The 16,087-nt window shown below is 59.1% G+C and overlaps 2 protein-coding genes across 5 annotated transcripts; both read right to left on the bottom strand.

Moving 5' to 3' along the window:
• Window positions 1–315: 315 nt before the first annotated feature.
• ADGRG3 (adhesion G protein-coupled receptor G3) lies at window positions 316–5,214 on the bottom strand. 2 transcript variants are annotated; one of them, XM_019619638.2, is made up of 13 exons: window positions 4,813–5,214; window positions 4,641–4,670; window positions 4,406–4,568; window positions 3,612–3,720; window positions 3,371–3,511; window positions 3,172–3,294; window positions 3,063–3,102; window positions 2,797–2,897; window positions 2,238–2,350; window positions 1,769–2,061; window positions 1,541–1,634; window positions 1,143–1,429; window positions 316–924 (listed from the first exon to the last, which is right to left on the bottom strand). In XM_019619638.2, exons 1-13 carry the CDS (start codon window positions 4,859–4,861, stop codon window positions 809–811), a joined length of 1,659 nt encoding a protein of 552 aa, XP_019475183.2. In that variant the 5' UTR covers window positions 4,862–5,214; the 3' UTR covers window positions 316–808. The 2 variants fall into 2 exon arrangements, with proteins under 2 accessions (XP_019475183.2, XP_085091322.1); XM_085235196.1 differs by lacking the exons at window positions 4,641–4,670; window positions 4,813–5,214 and having other exon boundaries at window positions 3,612–4,540.
• A 26-nt stretch (window positions 5,215–5,240) lies between these two features.
• LOC100542287 (adhesion G-protein coupled receptor G1) lies at window positions 5,241–14,113 on the bottom strand. Of its 3 annotated transcripts, none has more exons than XM_085235199.1 (14): window positions 13,964–14,113; window positions 10,571–10,658; window positions 9,899–10,306; window positions 9,383–9,500; window positions 9,145–9,292; window positions 8,897–9,028; window positions 8,619–8,735; window positions 8,190–8,235; window positions 7,884–7,984; window positions 7,691–7,806; window positions 7,133–7,407; window positions 6,556–6,667; window positions 6,068–6,336; window positions 5,241–5,876 (listed from the first exon to the last, which is right to left on the bottom strand). In XM_085235199.1, exons 2-14 carry the CDS (start codon window positions 10,608–10,610, stop codon window positions 5,755–5,757), a joined length of 2,004 nt encoding a protein of 667 aa, XP_085091325.1. In that variant the 5' UTR covers window positions 10,611–10,658; window positions 13,964–14,113; the 3' UTR covers window positions 5,241–5,754. The 3 variants fall into 3 exon arrangements, with proteins under 3 accessions (XP_085091325.1, XP_085091324.1, XP_085091323.1); XM_085235198.1 differs by having other exon boundaries at window positions 13,950–14,089; XM_085235197.1 differs by having other exon boundaries at window positions 13,927–14,063.
• Between the last annotated feature and the right edge of the window lie 1,974 nt (window positions 14,114–16,087).

Here is a 16,087-nt window from a genome sequence, read left to right as displayed (position 1 = left end):
CTTTCCATCCATTCTTCTTTAGTGTGATAACCTGTTTAGCCTAACTTTCTTGTATATTTCTTAATTACAACATCCGTATATTCATTGACTACAAAGCATGGTTCTTAGTGCCACCAGATGATGTAGCATTAGCAGAGAAAGGGCTGCTCTGTACATGTACAAGTGTGTGTACATTCGTGTGTTCACACAGATATCTTTCCCCCTGCATGACAGCAAATTGCTAGAAAGATTTTGGCTCGCCAATACATCTAAGTGAAGAAAATCATAAACATTGTTCACTTGTAAACATCAAAAGCAAAATCCATAATGCTTAGCTAGCTAGCAGAGTTTTAATGCTAAAACACAGACGTGGATTGGCCAATACAACAGTTCTCTGTGAGAGGCTGAGCTGATGTGCATACATGCACATACAGTGTAGAGGGGATGGTGTAACTCAGGTGCAGCTGGCACCTGGTCTCCAGGCTGATCTAGTACCCAATTCCCTCTCTTCTGCTGGGGTAAGGGGATGTCTCCAGGTAGGCTGAATGCAGATGGCCTGCAGGCTCCAGCAGGAGATACTGGGGAATGAGACTTCCGAGGGCATGCAGAAGGGAGGGAGGTGTCTGGAGCTCCTCGGACCAAGCTGGCCCCAGGAGCCAAAGGGCAGCTAGGGCAGATCGCACCCATCAAAGAGTAAAATGAGGCGTGGGTGAGAGCAGGGGCCACGCTGGTCAGCCAGGGTGCCCAGCTGTCCGTGCAGCCCTTGCTCTCACGGGAAGCCACGTCCCTCGGGCTGGAAGCTGGCAGGCAGAGAGGGAAGGCCCAGCAGCTATCCCTGTGACGCAGCCATGGTTTTGTCATTCCTCACGATGTGGGAGAGGGAGCTGCTGGTCTCCTCTGCCCTTGGGTAGTAGAGGACAACCAGCCAGATGAAGATGAAAACACCTGCAGGGGAAGGAAGAAGATCATGGCAGCAGCAGCAGAGAGGCTCCTCCAAGTGCCTCTCCAGGGCTCAGCATCAGTGGCTGAGCTCCGTGGCAGGTTCCCCTGCTCCCTGCTGAAGGGAAGGGCATGAGTGTGCCTTGGGACTCCTGGTCCACCAGTGCCAGGCTTCCTCCTGCCCCCCACCCCTTCCCAGCCAGACCCTGGGAGCCGGCCCTGACCTTGGAGGGAGTTGAGGATAGCAGCAAGGAAGAGCATGGGCATGGAAGAGCTGCCATAGCTGAGGAAGGACAGTGCCCAGGTGGCTCCAAGCAGGCAGAAGAGACCCATCGCTGCTAGGGCCACCTTCCAGGCCTTACAGTGCCCTTGCATCACCCCATTCCTCCACAGGTGGCAGTTCTTCCAGGCCACCACCCCGAAGATGATGGTGTTGAAGAGGAAGATGAGGCCGAAGTAGCCGCAGTTTGTGATGTAGTGGACAAGGAACTGTTCAGAATTGATCCAGCACCTGAAAAGAAACAACTGCAACGCTTCCAGCAGCTCTGCTCCCCACACATCTATGGGAACCCTTCCCCATGGCTAAAGGGCCACCCAAATCCTGCAGGTGTGTGCCACGCACAGGTGGATTACGGTCTGGTTGTCCACTGTCCCAATGCTGTATTTTCCATAGCTGCCAATGGCTCCTGCTACCCCCACCACCAGAGCAGGGAGGCCTGGAAGAACAAGAGAGAGCAGCGTGGGGTAGGTCACAGTTCTCTGTCTCTGCAGGCACCCATAACACTGCAAAGCCCAGTTCCCTCTGGCTGTAACCCACAGGCTCCCTCACTCCCCAGCAGCCTGTGCTCACCCCATCCGACAATGCACAGCTTCAGCAGGTAGTGGTGTATGTAGGTGCCAAGGACCTTGACAAAGAGGAGGTAGAGGTGACAGCCCTCCAGTGCCGTCCAGGTGAAGCAGCAGAGCAGGCAGTAGTGGGTGAGCCCCCCCAGGGCACTGCACAGCCCCTGAGGGGCTCTGCTGGAGAGCCCACTGTTGAGCAGGAAAGCCAGGTTGAGCAGGAGCAGGCTGCTGACCAGGTTCATGTGCAGCCCCAGGTTGATGCGGAGGGTGTCCTCAGACCTGAACTGCTTGTGACTGCACCTGGAGGTAGCAGAAAGGACAGGGGCATGGGGCAGGGGGGGCCACCTACTGGGGAGGGTCATAGCAGGCACTGACAAGTGGAAGAGGAGAGGGGCACCCCTCCCCCGAGGGCTGGGGTTGCTCCACATTCCTCCCCAAACCCATTCAGGGTCTATAGAGTTGCTTGCACACTCCACCTTAAGAAGATGTAGAAGGCGAAGGTGAAGATGGAGAAAGCCACAGCCACACCACAGCCAGCATTGGCCACTGCCACCAACGTCTGTGCCATGGACCTGTCCAGAGATGGGTTCTGCCAAACGTGAGTGGTCAGATGGGTCCAAACCAGCCTGGAAAAGCTGGCTGTTGCTGCCGAAGCCAAGGAGCCAAGGGGGGATACCGCCAGCAGGGTGCTGCAGGGAGCTCTACTAGCCCAGAACCCTCAGGTCTGTCCCCAAGTTCCCCAGGGAGAGCAGAAGTGGTGGTGGCTCCAGGGGGATATGCTTGCTCTTGGGGTGGGGAGAGAACAGACCTCAAGTTTCACTGCTGCCAGAATAGAGCTCTTTCCACCCTACCCATCCTCCACTGATCTGCCCCTGCCCTCCGGGACACAAAGATGGGGCTGGGGTTGATGTTAGGGAAGGCTTGGGCTCGCCTGGGAGCAAATACAACTGTCCCTGTGCACCCAGCAGTAACGCATGAGGGACCAAGCAGCCAAGCAGGGATAAGAGTGGGAGCTGTAGGGAGAGGGGTTGTCACCAGGAGGAGGGTGAAGAAGGAGAGGTGGTCACAGGCGCAGACTGTCTCCTTGTCCCTGGGCTGTGTGACACATCCATGGCTGCTCCAGCCTCCTGCCTGCCCTACAACCAGCACAGGGCCACAGTGGTGGGTGCCGGCCCAAACCCGCATCCTGCCTCACAGAGCACAGGCTGGGGGGCTGCGATGCTTATTGGTAGCAGGATGGCAGCCAGGAGCATGGCAGACAGCCTGCCCACAGTCCCACCAAGCCCTGCTGAGCCTCATACCTTTGCTGGGCTCCCAGAAGACGCATAGCGGGGTGACATTCTGCAAACAGGGACATGGTGTGAGCCTGCACCTCACCAGGAGGCGCAGGGAGGGGAGGGCATGCCTTACGTTTGGCAGCTGCTGGTAGGCAAAGGTGAGCTGCACGGGGTCCTGCAGCTCTGAGACGTCCCCATCCCCCACCACGATGCCCACCACGGTGTCATCCAGGACCTTTCCCATCTGGTTGTCCTCCTGTTTGGATCAGTGCTGGCTGAGCTGAGCCGGCAAGCGTCTCCCACATCCCAATGGCTGAAGCGGGAGCTCGTACCTGGAACATGGCGAGCTGCTGGATGTTGAGCACAGTCACCACCACGCGCACTGCCTGGCCGCTCGAGGATGGGAACACCCCGCTGGGGAGCCGGATTGTGCCTACTGTCCCCTCCTCTGCTGAGCTGATCACTGCGGGGCCCTGAGCAGGCACAAGCTCAGCCCTGCCCGTATGGGTTCTGCCAAGCAGGGCTGCCGCAAGCCCATTGTGGAGGACATGAAAGCACATGTGGGGCCCTCACCTCAGCAGGGGAGAATGCGAGGAGCAGGCCTTGGGCCATGGCCCTGCTGACGTTCAGGTGCAGCGCCCGCAGGCCGGCTGTGCTGTTCTGTTCTGCAAACTGCACCGTTCTGCAGGGCGGGCAGCTTTGTGGGGCACAGCCCAAGGCATAGCCATGGCCCCATAGCACCTGCAACTCCATGGGGCACAGCCCAAGGCATTGCCATGGCCCCATAGCACCTGCAACTCCATGGGGCACAGCCCAAGGCATTGCCATGGCCCCATAGCACCCTGCAGCTCCGTGGGGCACAGCCCAAGGCATTGCCATGGCCCCATTGCACCCTGCAGCTCCGTGGGGCACAGCCCAAGGCATTGCCATGGCCCCATTGCACCCTGCAGCTCCGTGGGGCACAGCCCAAGGCATTGCCATGGCCCCATAGCACCCTGCAGCTCCATGGGGCACAGCCCAAGGCATTGCCATGGCCCCATTGCACCCTGCAGCTCCGTGGGGCACAGCCCAAGGCATTGCCATGGTCCCATAGCACCTGCAGCTCCGTGGGGCACAGCCCAAGGCATTGCCATGGCCCCATAGCACCTGCAGCTCCATGGGGCACAGCCCAAGGCACTGCCATGGCCCCATAGCACCTGCAGCTCCGTGGGGCACAGCCCAAGGCACTGCCATGGCCCCATAGCACCTGCAGCTCCGTGGGGCACAGCCCAAGGCATTGCCATGGCCCCATAGCACCTGCAGCTCCGTGGGGCACAGCCCAAGGCACTGCCATGGCCCCATAGCACCCCACAGCACTGCCCCGCTACCTGAGCCAGCGTGCCCGCAGGCAGCGGCAGGCAGGCTGGCCTGAGTGGCGCAGCTCCATGCATTGATGGGGCAGCTCCAGGGCCAGGCCACGGCCCTCACCACGTTCCTCCGGCTCCACCGCCATGCTGCAGCACTGCTTGGTCTTGTCCCCACGAGACAGCGCTGTGGGAGGCAGCAGTCAGGGCCCAGCGGTGGCATGGAGGCCGATGGGGTGTGGGTGGGCTGGGGTCTCACCATCACAGCTGTCCTGGCCTGGCACGGTGCCTTGCAGGGGGGAAAACCCAGCGTCAGCCCTCACTCTGATGGGGGAAATGGGTGCCAGCTCTAAGCAAGCACGTGGAGATCCCCCAGCCCCTCCTGGCTGTCCCAGTGCCGCCCAGCCCCGTCGCACCCAGCCGGCACTCACCAGGGAGCAACGGGAGCAGCAGAACCGTGCTCAGGTGTAAGAGCTCCATGCTCCGACCAGGGTCTCCCGTCCACGGCCCTACTCTTCTGCAGGCTCCCCAGGGGCTCGCAGCTTCTCCTGAGGCAACTGCAATGTCCTCATTTCCTTTCTGCAACCCCCTTCCTGTGGGTTGCTGTGAAATAACCTCCTGCCTTCAGCTTGATACCAACCACGATTAGCGGTCGGAGCTGCTTTGCCTCCCTAACGAGCTCCGGGCTCTTGTTTTTCCTTCCCATCTCACCCCATCCTGCCCAACCCTACTGTACCAACGAACACAAGACATACGTTGGAGTGTCCCGCTGCCAGCTAAGCCTGTGCTACCCATGGGCATGACCAAAAGAGGGACCCCAGAGGACAGCTCACCAGCAGCAGACCCCAAGGAGACACACTCAGAGTGGGTATGACTTTAATGGGCACAGGTCTGACGTGCGAGCGCAATCATTCAATGTTTACACCATACAAAAATAGAGAAACATTCAACAAAATAACAAAAATAGATTATTTCAGCTGCTAGAGGGTGTCCCCGTGGCTGTTATTCTGTCTTCATCTGGGAAGGGCCCTATCAGTGGCCACAAGCAAGGGCTGGAGATGGGGTCTTTCCCACCTGGTGGCCTTGGGGCAATGGAAGGGACGTTGGGAGGCACAGAGGGCCCTGTCCCTGCCCCATGCCGCAGCCCTATGCATCCCTCTGCCCTGCCCCGGGAGCCAGCCCCGTCTCTTCAGGAGCAGGCAGGCAGGGATGGGGACACCCAGATACTCGGGGGGATGCAGTGATGGGGAACATGGGGCCAGCAGAGGCGAGGGGCTGAGGGTCCCCGCCGTGGGTCCTTGATTTCCCAGCGGGTGCAGTAGCGAAGTGACCACCCTCTGCCAGGCAGCCCCACGGCACAGCCAGCACGGGGCTCAGCCAGGGTGGCTCTGGCTGCTGTTGGGCTGTAGCTTCACGCTGTCAGAGCTGCACTGGAAGTCAGAAGACTTTTTCGCCTGCAGCACCATGGTCCAGTACCAGAGAAAGATGAGAAAACCTGGGAGAGGAGGGAGAAAAGGTGGCTGAACCCCTCTGAGGGGACCATCAGCAGCTGAGAGTGAGGCACTGGTCTGCCAGGGTCAGGTATCCTCTGATATCCAACCATTGCCTGACCTATCCCACCCAAAGCCCCAGGGCAGCCCCAGGGCAGCTCATGGCCTTTGGGGGAGCCCAGCGCCCCAGGATCACCTTGGAGTGAGTTGACGATGGTGAAGATGTAGAGGGAGACGAGGCGGAAAACACCAGAGGTGAAGGAGAAGAACACCAGTGCCCACGGAATGCCCAGAAGAATGCTCAGCCCAAAGAGGGCTAGGACGTGCTTGAGCTTGTGACCTTTCTTGTTCTGGCGGAGGATCTCCCGGACCATGGCCCCAAGCATGACCAAGTTGAAGAGGAACACCACGCTGAAGAATCCCAGGTTCACCACATTATGGATCAGGGGGCTCGTGAGCCAGCATCTAGAGGGAGGAGAAAGGCAGAGGGTTATGCTGTGTCGTCCCGTGGGGGCACAAGACAGAGCGTTTGGGGGGGAGCACGCAGTAAAACACGGAGTGGGGATCCCCTGTCCCGCCCAACACAAAACCCTGGGTAAGGCACAGCCTGTGGGCTAAGGAAAATCTATAGGATGTGGTGGAGGCTCAACCAGATAACTTTAAGACCAGTTTCCTTTGACTTACATGGTTGCATTGGTGGACCTTCCACCAACAGATTCATAGACAGGAATGTAGAAGGGGCCGTAGTTGGTCCAATTAGCCAGGAAGATCAACATCACACAAAAGAAGGGAAGTCCTGCGTGTCAAGAACAGAATGAAGCAGCCACCCTCACAGACCTTCTGGAAGAACTCCTTCCCCTTTTCCCTTGTATGGTGTATGAAGAACCTCCTCTCCTTGGGGTGAACCGAGGATGCAGCGTGCAATGAGGACACCTGGTGTAAGCCCTGGCTGAGGAGCAGGCTTGTGATCTCTGTGCACAGACCCCCATGGGGGTCTCACAGGGCATTGGAAGATCATTGGAAGATCATAATATTGCCCTACCACACCCTCCTTTCCAAAGCAAGGATGTGTGAACATCTCCTGCCCCAAGCCCATCTGTATGGACAGCCCTGGGTGTCTCTGCTCTCAGACACCTGTTCCAACACGTCTCCATCCCTATCCAGGCACCACATACGGTGGGAAAGACTCAGGAGCAGAATCCATGTGCCCGATCACCCCACTGCCCTGCCCCTCAGGGGTCTCTGCCTCCCCAGTCCTCACCCCAGCCCACCAGGCAGAGCTTGAGGAGGAAGTGGTCATGGTAGGCGTTGAAGACTTCGATCACAAGCCGGTAGAGGTTGTAGCCCTCGATTCCCATCCAGGTGAGGCAGCTGAGCAGGGAGAAGTGCAGGAAAAGCCCCCCGGCTCTGCAGGCCGCCTGACTGCTGCTGGAAGCCAAGTGCTCCGAGATGAGGAAGGTGAAGTCCAGGAGGAAGATGGCACCCAGCAGGTTCATGTGGATGTGCATGCTTGTGATCTGGTCTCGCTGCTTGCTCCTGGAGAACCGAGGGGAAGAGAACTCAGCACCACACCCGGCCAGCATCCTCAGTGCCCCAAAACACCCTGCGGTGTCACACTGGCTCCTGTTTGCCAGATCCGTGACAACCACCAAGCTGATTTTCCCAGTCATTGAAAAGTGCAGGTGTTTTTGAGCACCCTGCAGGAAACCTGGCCGAGGCAATAGTTTCTGGAGAGGAGCACTCTACTTTCTTCCAACCTGGCTCCTTCACTGTGCTTCTAGATGCGCTACCCAGTGGGAAGAAAGCACCCAACCCATACCTGAAGTAGAGGAAAAAGATGGTGGAGATAGATGCCAAAGCTGAGATGAGGCAGCCTATGTACGTGATGATGCTCAGGGAGTCCCTGTGTAGGTAGGAAATCTCTGGAGAGGATACCTGGGGAGAAATAGGAATGAGAAACAGTGAGGGAACAGTGGGAAGGATGGAGGGAACTGTGGGAAGGTGGTACCCACCATCAGCACGGCAAAGTAGGTGAGGTGGTTGCATCTGCAGTCTGTCCGTGTGTCCCCCTCCACTGTCGTGCAACCGTAGCTGTCCCAGTTCCCAGAGCTGGCTGCAAGAGAAAGAGAGAGCAGCAGGAACAGCAGCTTTGGGATTTTGGAGCTTCCAAAGCATCCGTAGCAGTGGGGAGGACAGAGGTTGGGATCCTCCCATCATGGGGAAGGTTTATGGAGCTGAAACAAGGCAGGGAGGTGCAGAACAGCACATCTTTGGTACCTAGCTGAAGGAACTTCTCACCCAAACAGAGATACACTCACCGGTGCCATCCTCCCTCCAGAAGACACACCGCGGGGTCACATTCCTCTGAAATGACAAAACCACAGATGCTCAGGTGCTGTGCAGGGCTCTGGGCTCACAGCCCAGGTTTGGTAGGGACAACATCGGGCTGGGGGTGAGATGGTTGCAGGGGACAGACGGGCCTGTGTGGGCTTAAGGTAGAGGCTCCCCAGGCCCCATCTTTAAACAAGGGGTTCAGCGTTGATCAGCTGAATGAATGAGCAGAGAAACTGCTAGATAGTGTCCCCAGTCCTGGAGATTGTGCATGTGGTGAAGCCCCAGAAGATGCCACAGAAAGACCAAGGACATGGACCCACTGGGTGGCGATCACTCCTCAATCTAACAGTCTCCTTGCCCTCACTCTCCATTCCTGGAGGGATTGGGTGTAATGAGGCTCTTTCCCCACCTACCGGCAGCCGGTTGTGGAAGAAAGTGAGAACCACTGGTTCGGAGAGGTTGGCCACCACCGTGTCCACCAAAGAGATGCCAACTACCTTGTCACCCAGGATGTGGCTGCTGTTCTCATCCTGCAGGAAAAGGAAGTGGTAACATCACAGGAAGGGAGAGATCCCAGAGAGGAGGTCCTGTGCCTCTCCTTTGTGCTGTAGTTAATCTTTGGAGCACCTAACATCTCTGAAGCAGGGACGGATGCAGGGACACCCATCACGCCACATGGTGCGGGCATTACCTGGAACATAGCTTGGCTGTTGATGTCCACCAGGAGCACCCTGTGCTCCACCACCTCCTCCTCCTTCTTCTTTGCCATCACAAATAGGCTGCTTGGCAGGTCCACAGCAAACCCCTGCACCTCTCTGCTCTCCTGCGAGGACAGACCCACTGGGATGGAGCTTGGTTGGATGCTGGCGTGTTGCTTAGAGCCCTTCAGGGGCAATGGGGATGAGAGGGGTGCCTAGCCCCAGGGTAACACGGACCCACCTCTTTTGGGGAAGCGAAGGCCAGGTGGCGAGGAGCCTGTGTGGGGCTGATGCTCAGCACTGTTGCACGCAGGGCAGCCTTCCCAAAGGTCTGGTTCTGTCCTCCAAGCTCCACTTGTGCCAGCGTCCTCTCCAAGGCCCCCAGTTTGCTGTAGAAAATAGGGCACGGTGAGTGGGGCCAGTAAAACAGTTAGGCATGGCTCAGTGGATGCCCCATGATCACCCAGCCCCACACTCACTGCCGAAGAGAGCGCTGCGCCTTGGAGCCCGCAGATGGCACCCGTGCAAGGAGGCCATCCAGGGCAGCAAGCTCATCCTCCACATCCTGCTTCCAGACAGGCATCATCTCTGGAGGGACTGGTGGCACAAACAGAGGATGACATCAGGACCACTGGCAGCACCAGCTTCTCCTTGCCTGCAGCCCTGGCGTGACCCGAAGCAAAGGGCTCTGGTGTGACCCTACAAAGATCCCAACCCACGGGGCTCCTCCAGGTGCCTGCAGCTTGGTGCTCCTTGCAGAGCCTCCTGGGGTTTTATTGGGCTGAAGCACTTTTGGAAATCTCTTTCTTCATCTTTGGGGAGCTCCTTGCCCTTGGATGCCACGGGCTGCTTGAGCCAGTTGTCCTTCCTATCGCCCCTTAGCATGGTCCTGATACCATCACACTACAGCACAGCACCGGGACCACACCTGTGGTCCCAGCACTGGGGATGGAATCAACTCATATCTCATTGAAATAATACTGAATTGCCTTTACCAGGGAAAATATATTCAGATGCATTCTCAAGGGAGGTGTTCTTCTGGCCCTTGAAGACATAGGACACATTGAAGATGGAGGCCCTGGTCTTCTCCAAGCCCCGTGTGACGCCATCAGTTGGCTCATGGCCCAGGAAGAAGCTCTGCTTCCCATATGCCAACCAGAGGGTCCTGTTGGCCTTGAACCAGTAGACGCAGAAGCGATACCTGCCCAAGGTGGTTGGCAGGCTGTACTGGTAGGAAGAGTTTATCCTGTTTGTCAAAAAAGGACTTCTTATCACCAGTGCCTGGGCCATGTTCTCAATGGAGATGTTGGCAGAGCTGTGCTCGTAGATGACGGAGCTGTTCTTGGTCTGGTTCCTGTCCCCGCAGAAGCGGAAATCCTCCTGGCGGCCGCTCGCCCCCACCCCTGCATTGCATAAGGACAGAGAGACACTGCTCAGCACGGGGACAGCCACCCCAAGCCCACCCTGCCCACAGTCACAGCGGAGGGTTCAGCAGTGTGCTGGGCTCCCTTCCTCCCCATTGACAGGCAGACTCTGCAGATGGATGGAGACCCGCTCCTTTCTCCAGGTTCCCACCTCGGAGACCCAAACCCAGGAGGTGTTTCACCCATTGGTGCCCTCAACCATTGTGTTTTGGGGCTGCCAGGACGTGGCAGGGTGCTGCCTACCTTGGAGCGGGGGGAGAAGCAGCAGGAGGAGGACTTTCATCGTGATTGGCTCTCAGCCTGGGTTCTGCCTCCCAGGAGCAAATGGAGCCTGCAGGGTCACATAGAAAAGAGGCACGGTGTCAGGGGATGGGGAGCCAAGGTGGGACAGCAGCTGGGGGCACAGTCAGCTCTGGGTGCCACCGCCACCAAGAGGAGTAGGCACCCTGATGGTGGGGAGGGATGCAGGAGCCAGGGGGCTCCCGCCTGCCCACTGCCTCATATCTTGGTTCCTGCCTTGGCTTCTTTCGGCAGGTGATAAGAACAGAAGGAAACAGCAGTTTCCTAACTCCCCGAGCCTAGAATTATTTTCACTGGTGCTTACAGCGAGGAGCTGATCATGTCACACACCGCAGCGGGACTCTGTCCCCCCGCTGCCACCTCCCCCCATCCCCGCTGTGCCTCGGCTGTGTGCGTTTCCCACGCTCCTGGGACCACTTTTTGTAAGAGCTCCCCCAGCCCCCAGCAGCAGCCAGGACTGCACCAGTGAAGGCTGCACTGGGACACGAAGCCGGCCAGGTATGCAGATAGCTGCTGCTATGCAAAGCGGAGCTGCGGCTACATTTGTGCAGAAGAGTTCCCACAGGCAGTGCTGGCCACAAATCTATGCTGCACAGCTGAGGCTCTGACCACTGCCGTGATGCTGGACACGAGTAGTATGCTGACGGCGTCCTGGGTGCGTGAGAATGATAAAATTAAAAAGAAAGGCTCTTCTGTGGCTTTAAGTCCTGCTGTAGCTCAGCACGCTGCCATGGGCACAATGGTCCCACTGAGGTCCCCGGTGTGGGTATGGCACAGGCACGGTTTGGGAGGGATCATCCCTTTGAGCTATTCCTGAGCCCAACCAGAACCAGAAACCGAAAGCCCAACCAGGACACAGTGGAGGTGAGCAGTGATGTTTCCCCCGCTCGCCCGACCCGCCTGATTGCCGCTTCCTGAGCTGAACAATGGCGAGAGAAAATTTCCCGACACAGAGGGGAGAAAACTGACACAACCCACAAAAGGCACTGCCTGTTCTCCTCCGCATCCGGGGGGCAGTGGGGATGCAGAGCACTGCCACCCCACGTACCTGGGGGCAGCAGGGAGGAGGAGCATGGGGGTACCCAGGTACCCGGGGGTGGCGAATGCCCCCATTCCCAGGAATCCCTCTTTGACAGCCACAGCATGGGGACAGGATGGCTTTCCCCAACCCTAAGCCCAAAAGCTCCTCAGGAACATATAGAAAAGCTGCTGTTCTGTCCCACATTGGAGGTGGGGGGGGGGTTGGAGCAGCCTCAGTTGGCCCAGGGCACACTTTTCCCCAAAGGCTCAGCCCCTGGCGTGGGGACATTACACTGTGTTCTCTCAGCACCATTAAATGAATGCGCTCATCGGAAAGGGAAGCCGAGGAATAACACTGTGACCTCTAAAGCTGGAAAAAACAAGAGCCCGGTGAGAAACCTTCCTGCTCTCTGGGTGACTGGGCACCAGGAATTCGATCGAGATGGGGATTTGCATGTTTTCCCCAAGAAGGAAAGATGCGCTCGTGTCTCCAACAAACACTGGAAACGTGTTGATGAGGAGACTTTTGTTGGCTTTGCTTCCAGGCTCCTTAGCACTACAGAGATGCTAATGGGGGGCACAGCTCTTTGCCCACAGCCCGTCACCCATGGGGCAGGAGGTACGGTTTGGGGGGTGGGGGGTGAAACTCAGGCACGGAGACATGGCCTGGAGTGGACCCGTGCACGGGGAGCGGGTCTGCCTTCACAATGCGCCCTTGTCCTTGGCCTGCAGCCCGTGGGCAGCCCACACATTGCTCACGGCATCGGCACGTCAGCCCCTTCCCGTCACCAGCGGGCGTCAGGCACGTGCCCTCGGCCACCAGGACGGCTGCAGAGCCCATGGGAACACATGGGGCCATGGGTCACCACAGCCCCAAAACGCAGCGAGCATCTTCGGAACCCAAATCGACCAATGCAGCAGGGGCAGTGCTGGTGTGAAGGGTGGGACTTGCAGTTTCTCAACCACAAAAAAAAAAGGGGTAAATGCAATGCAAAATACACCCCAATGTGTGATGAGGACTGCTCCCTGCCTCGCCAAAGCCTCTCAGCTCCCTGCTGCAGAGTCAGGTACCAGTGCTGCATAGCAGAGCCCTGCTCCCTGCCAAGGCCCAGCTGTCTGTGAGCTGATGGGAAAGGAGTTGGCGGCTCGACACCGGCCAGCTGGCACACAGCAGCTCCACCACGTCCCTGCAACACCCGTGGGTGACCCCAGAAAGGTGCGCAGCGCTCAGCCCCGGGGTGCCGTGTCCCAGCAGCATGCAGTTGTTTGTGAACCTGTTGCTCTACGAATAGCATCAGGGGAGGGCTGCAGGATTAAGAGCTGGATGGTGACCAACTATGTGGCGTTTATAGGGTCGGGGCTTCATTCCCATGGGAGCGGCAAACCCATCGCAGGGTGGCACCGTGCAGATGGGATTGCCCAAAGCCTGGTTTGTGCCCCAAATCTGAGCATCAAAAAGCCCCCCTGGCTCCCTGCTGGTGGTAGCAGGCTTCTGTGCCCACCAGACTGTGAAATCTACGTTGGCTGGCAGCCCTGCCCGCAGCCATGCTGCCAGGGGGTTATTCCAGGAGATTTCATTTTGCTTTCCCACTGCTGCTCTGTGCCCCATCCCTTGTGGAGCACCGGGAGCAGCGTGCCGGGACCGGCAGCAGCAGGCGCACGGCTGCAGGAGGAATCCCCCGGCGGGCATCGGGGTGGGAGAGCACTCTGTTGAGACACGCCGGCTGCTCCGAGCCTGCACAGAGCGGGGTGTGCTCCTGGGCTCCCGGGTTGGGGAGCCACACACGTTGGGTGCCACGGCATGGAATGGAACGGTGTGGCACAGAATGGAGTGGCATGGAGTGGAATGGTGTACAATGGAACATCACGGCATGGCATAGAACGGCATGGCATGGCATGGCGTGGAACAGCATAGAATGGCACGGCACGGCACGGCACGGCAGAGTGGTGAGGCTTTGGCAGGGCTCAGCTGTGCCGAGGCAGCAGCCGCAAGCAGCTGCCCCGCGGGGCGGCTCCACGGCCCTGGAATCCAGCCCGGCTGCGGGTACGGAGCCCGATTTAGAGAGGAAAAGGGAGAAGAGCCCGTAGGGACGGAGGCTGCACGCAGGAAGACCTCGGGAAGCCCCATTCCCTGCACGGACAGAGCGTTACACCTTGCGCTGAGCCACAAAGCAATAGGCACGGAACTGCCGCACCGCGCCCGCCGCCGGGGGCCGAATCCCGGGGCAGAGCCCGCAGCATCCCCCCGCTCCCCAGGCATCGCGCCGCCCCGGCCTCACCTCCGCACCCCCACCGCCGCTACCTGTACCCGGCTACCTGTGCCGGGGTCGGGCGGGGCGCGCCGTCCCGACGCCGCTCGGCGCTGCTCGGTTCGACGGAGCTGTGCGCTCGGCTCGGCGCTCCCCCGCCCCGCCTCCGCTCCCACCCCACCCCCGGGGCAGGCGGTGACTCAGCGGGGGTGGGAGCCTGCCGAGACCCCTCCGTTGCGGCACCTGCTCGTGCGATAGAGCCGGGCTTGGAGGGGAGGGCGGGCGGTATCGCCCCTTCGGGCCGGGGATCGGCAGAGGGACGGCGGTGGGGCGGGGGGAACGCCCCCGGAGCTGGGGCTGGCGGGCGGCCAGGGAGGAAAGGAATTGTACGGCTGCCAGGCTGCACGCCCGGCTGGGAAAGGGATTAAAGAATAACAGCCGATGCGAGAGCGGCCGGGACGCGGCGTCCTAAGAAGCGTGTCCTGCTCTGGGGCAGGAAATGAGGGTGCGGGCAGTGGGTCCTGAGCGCGGTGCTCCCTGTGCCCTGCACCCCCTGAGATGTGGGGTCCGGGACGGAGCCCCGAGCCCCGACGGCAGCGCGGTGCGTGCAGAGCTAAGGGAGCGTGGCCGGGTTCCAGCCCAGGCAGCCCTTTGTGTGCGCTGAAAAGGGAGAGCCGGGCTCCAAGGAGATGGCGGGGAGGTGGCCAGGAAGCGTAAATACGCAGCCTCTCACGGATATTCCCAAAGGATTGAAAGGGACTTTTCTTCTTTTTCATGCTGCTGGGGGAAGGGCGGACGCGGCGGCACGGGGACAAAAGGCAGCCAACAAACACGAGGTGCCATGGCTACACAGGGAACAGGGATGGGAATGGGATGGGAACAGGGATGGGAATGGGATGAGAATGGTGCTCGCTGTGCCTTGGAGGGTCCCAGCCCAGCACCTCGTGCTCTGCTCACATCACCCATGAGCTGTGGCCCCTTTGTTCAGCTCTCCCAAGGCTGGCACATGCTGCATCATGTGGCCGCACCGCAACCAGCACGGCTCCTCTCAGGGCAGCCATCCCCTTGCACCTGCATCTCCCCAGCCTCACTCCTCTCTCCCTGCTCCCATCCCTTGGTGCAGGATGCAGCCCCCTGTGCTGACCCCCTGCCCTGGGGCCACATCTTCTATAGGGAAATGACACCTTGGGTCGTCCCCTTGCTGCTGTCCAGAGAACAAAAAGGCTTCTGTCCACACTAGGGCATTATCAGGAGGTCAGTAGAGTTATTTTTGGGCTGATGTCTGCACTTGTTGATGTTACTGGATGATGTGGAAGTCAGCGGGGCTTGCTGCTGCCTTCAAAGATCCTCGTGGAGCACTGGGGGAGGAAATCCTCACGTCCCTGTGGGGAAAATTTGCCCTTGGGCTCCAGCCAGCAGCACTCCTTGGGCCTGATAAGAATTTACAGCTCGAACTGGGCAGTTTGAGTCTTGGGAACCTCTGCGGATGGAGACCCCATGGATTCCACCCTATGCCCAGAGGCACTGCATGGGGCTGAGCTCTGCGCGGGTTGGAGCCTCCAGCCCTGCAGAACCCCTATGTGCACCCCGGGCTGCAAACCTGCATCCTCATCCCAGCCACTGCCCAGCCCGGTGATCCCAACACAACCTGGGAGTTGAATGCTTGCGTGCTGAGAAAATGCACCCGATAAGGCTGTGGGAAAGATAAATAGGGCTGGCTCTCCTTGAGGAGGTGAGATGGGCTGGGCTTCGGTTCCCATCGTCATCCAGCACAACATGGGGACGGCTGGGTGCCCTCTGGACTCCAGGCACTTCAGAGTGTGCCACACTGCACCGTGGCCCTGCAGCCCCAGGACAGCCATGCGGGGGAGTATGGTGAGGGTATGGTGAAGGTTTTCCAGGCACTGATGGCTACAGGAACAGGCGTAGGAACGCACCGGTGTCGGTGCAGACGCAGCCACTGGCACGGTCATGATTCATGCCTGGGGTGCGGGGCCAGGAAGGTGATGCTCACCATGGGCTTTGCTTGCTGCCTGCCGGCTCTTGGCATCCCACCAAGCTTTGTCAAGTCCCAAATGATGACAAAGTGCTGAGCCATGCCCAGCTCATCGCAGCGGAGCCGCAGCAGGGCGGCTTTTGTCCTCGATGTGTGAGCGGGACGGGTGGAAACTCAGCGGCAAATTTCCTTTGT

Source organism: Meleagris gallopavo, chromosome 13 (assembly GCF_905368555.1).
Source record: "Meleagris gallopavo chromosome 13, MGAL_WU_HG_1.1, whole genome shotgun sequence".
Taxonomy (NCBI): Eukaryota; Metazoa; Chordata; class Aves; order Galliformes; family Phasianidae; genus Meleagris; species Meleagris gallopavo.
Note: the sequence above shows the minus strand (reverse complement) of the source record. Positions and strands in the feature narration are given on the sequence as shown.

What these genes read in the sequence shown, in the direction of transcription:
- ADGRG3 (XM_085235196.1), bottom strand. Translation starts at nt 4,379, where the DNA reads ATGGGGCCATGGCAGTGCCTTGGGCTGTGCCCCACGGAGCTGCAGGTG. An exon ending in AGCAGCTCGCCATGTTCCAG is followed by an intron (nt 3,295 to 3,370) that starts GTACGAGCTCCC and finishes TGATCCAAACAG; the next exon opens with GAGGACAACCAGATGGGAAA. An exon ending in GCCTTCTACATCTTCTTAAG is followed by an intron (nt 2,062 to 2,237) that starts GTGGAGTGTGCA and finishes TGCTACCTCCAG; the next exon opens with GTGCAGTCACAAGCAGTTCA.
- LOC100542287 (XM_085235199.1), bottom strand. Translation starts at nt 10,610, where the DNA reads ATGAAAGTCCTCCTCCTGCTGCTTCTCCCCCCGCTCCAAG. An exon ending in ACAGCCAAGCTATGTTCCAG is followed by an intron (nt 8,736 to 8,896) that starts GTAATGCCCGCA and finishes CTTTTCCTGCAG; the next exon opens with GATGAGAACAGCAGCCACAT. An exon ending in CCTACTTTGCCGTGCTGATG is followed by an intron (nt 7,807 to 7,883) that starts GTGGGTACCACC and finishes ATTTCTCCCCAG; the next exon opens with GTATCCTCTCCAGAGATTTC.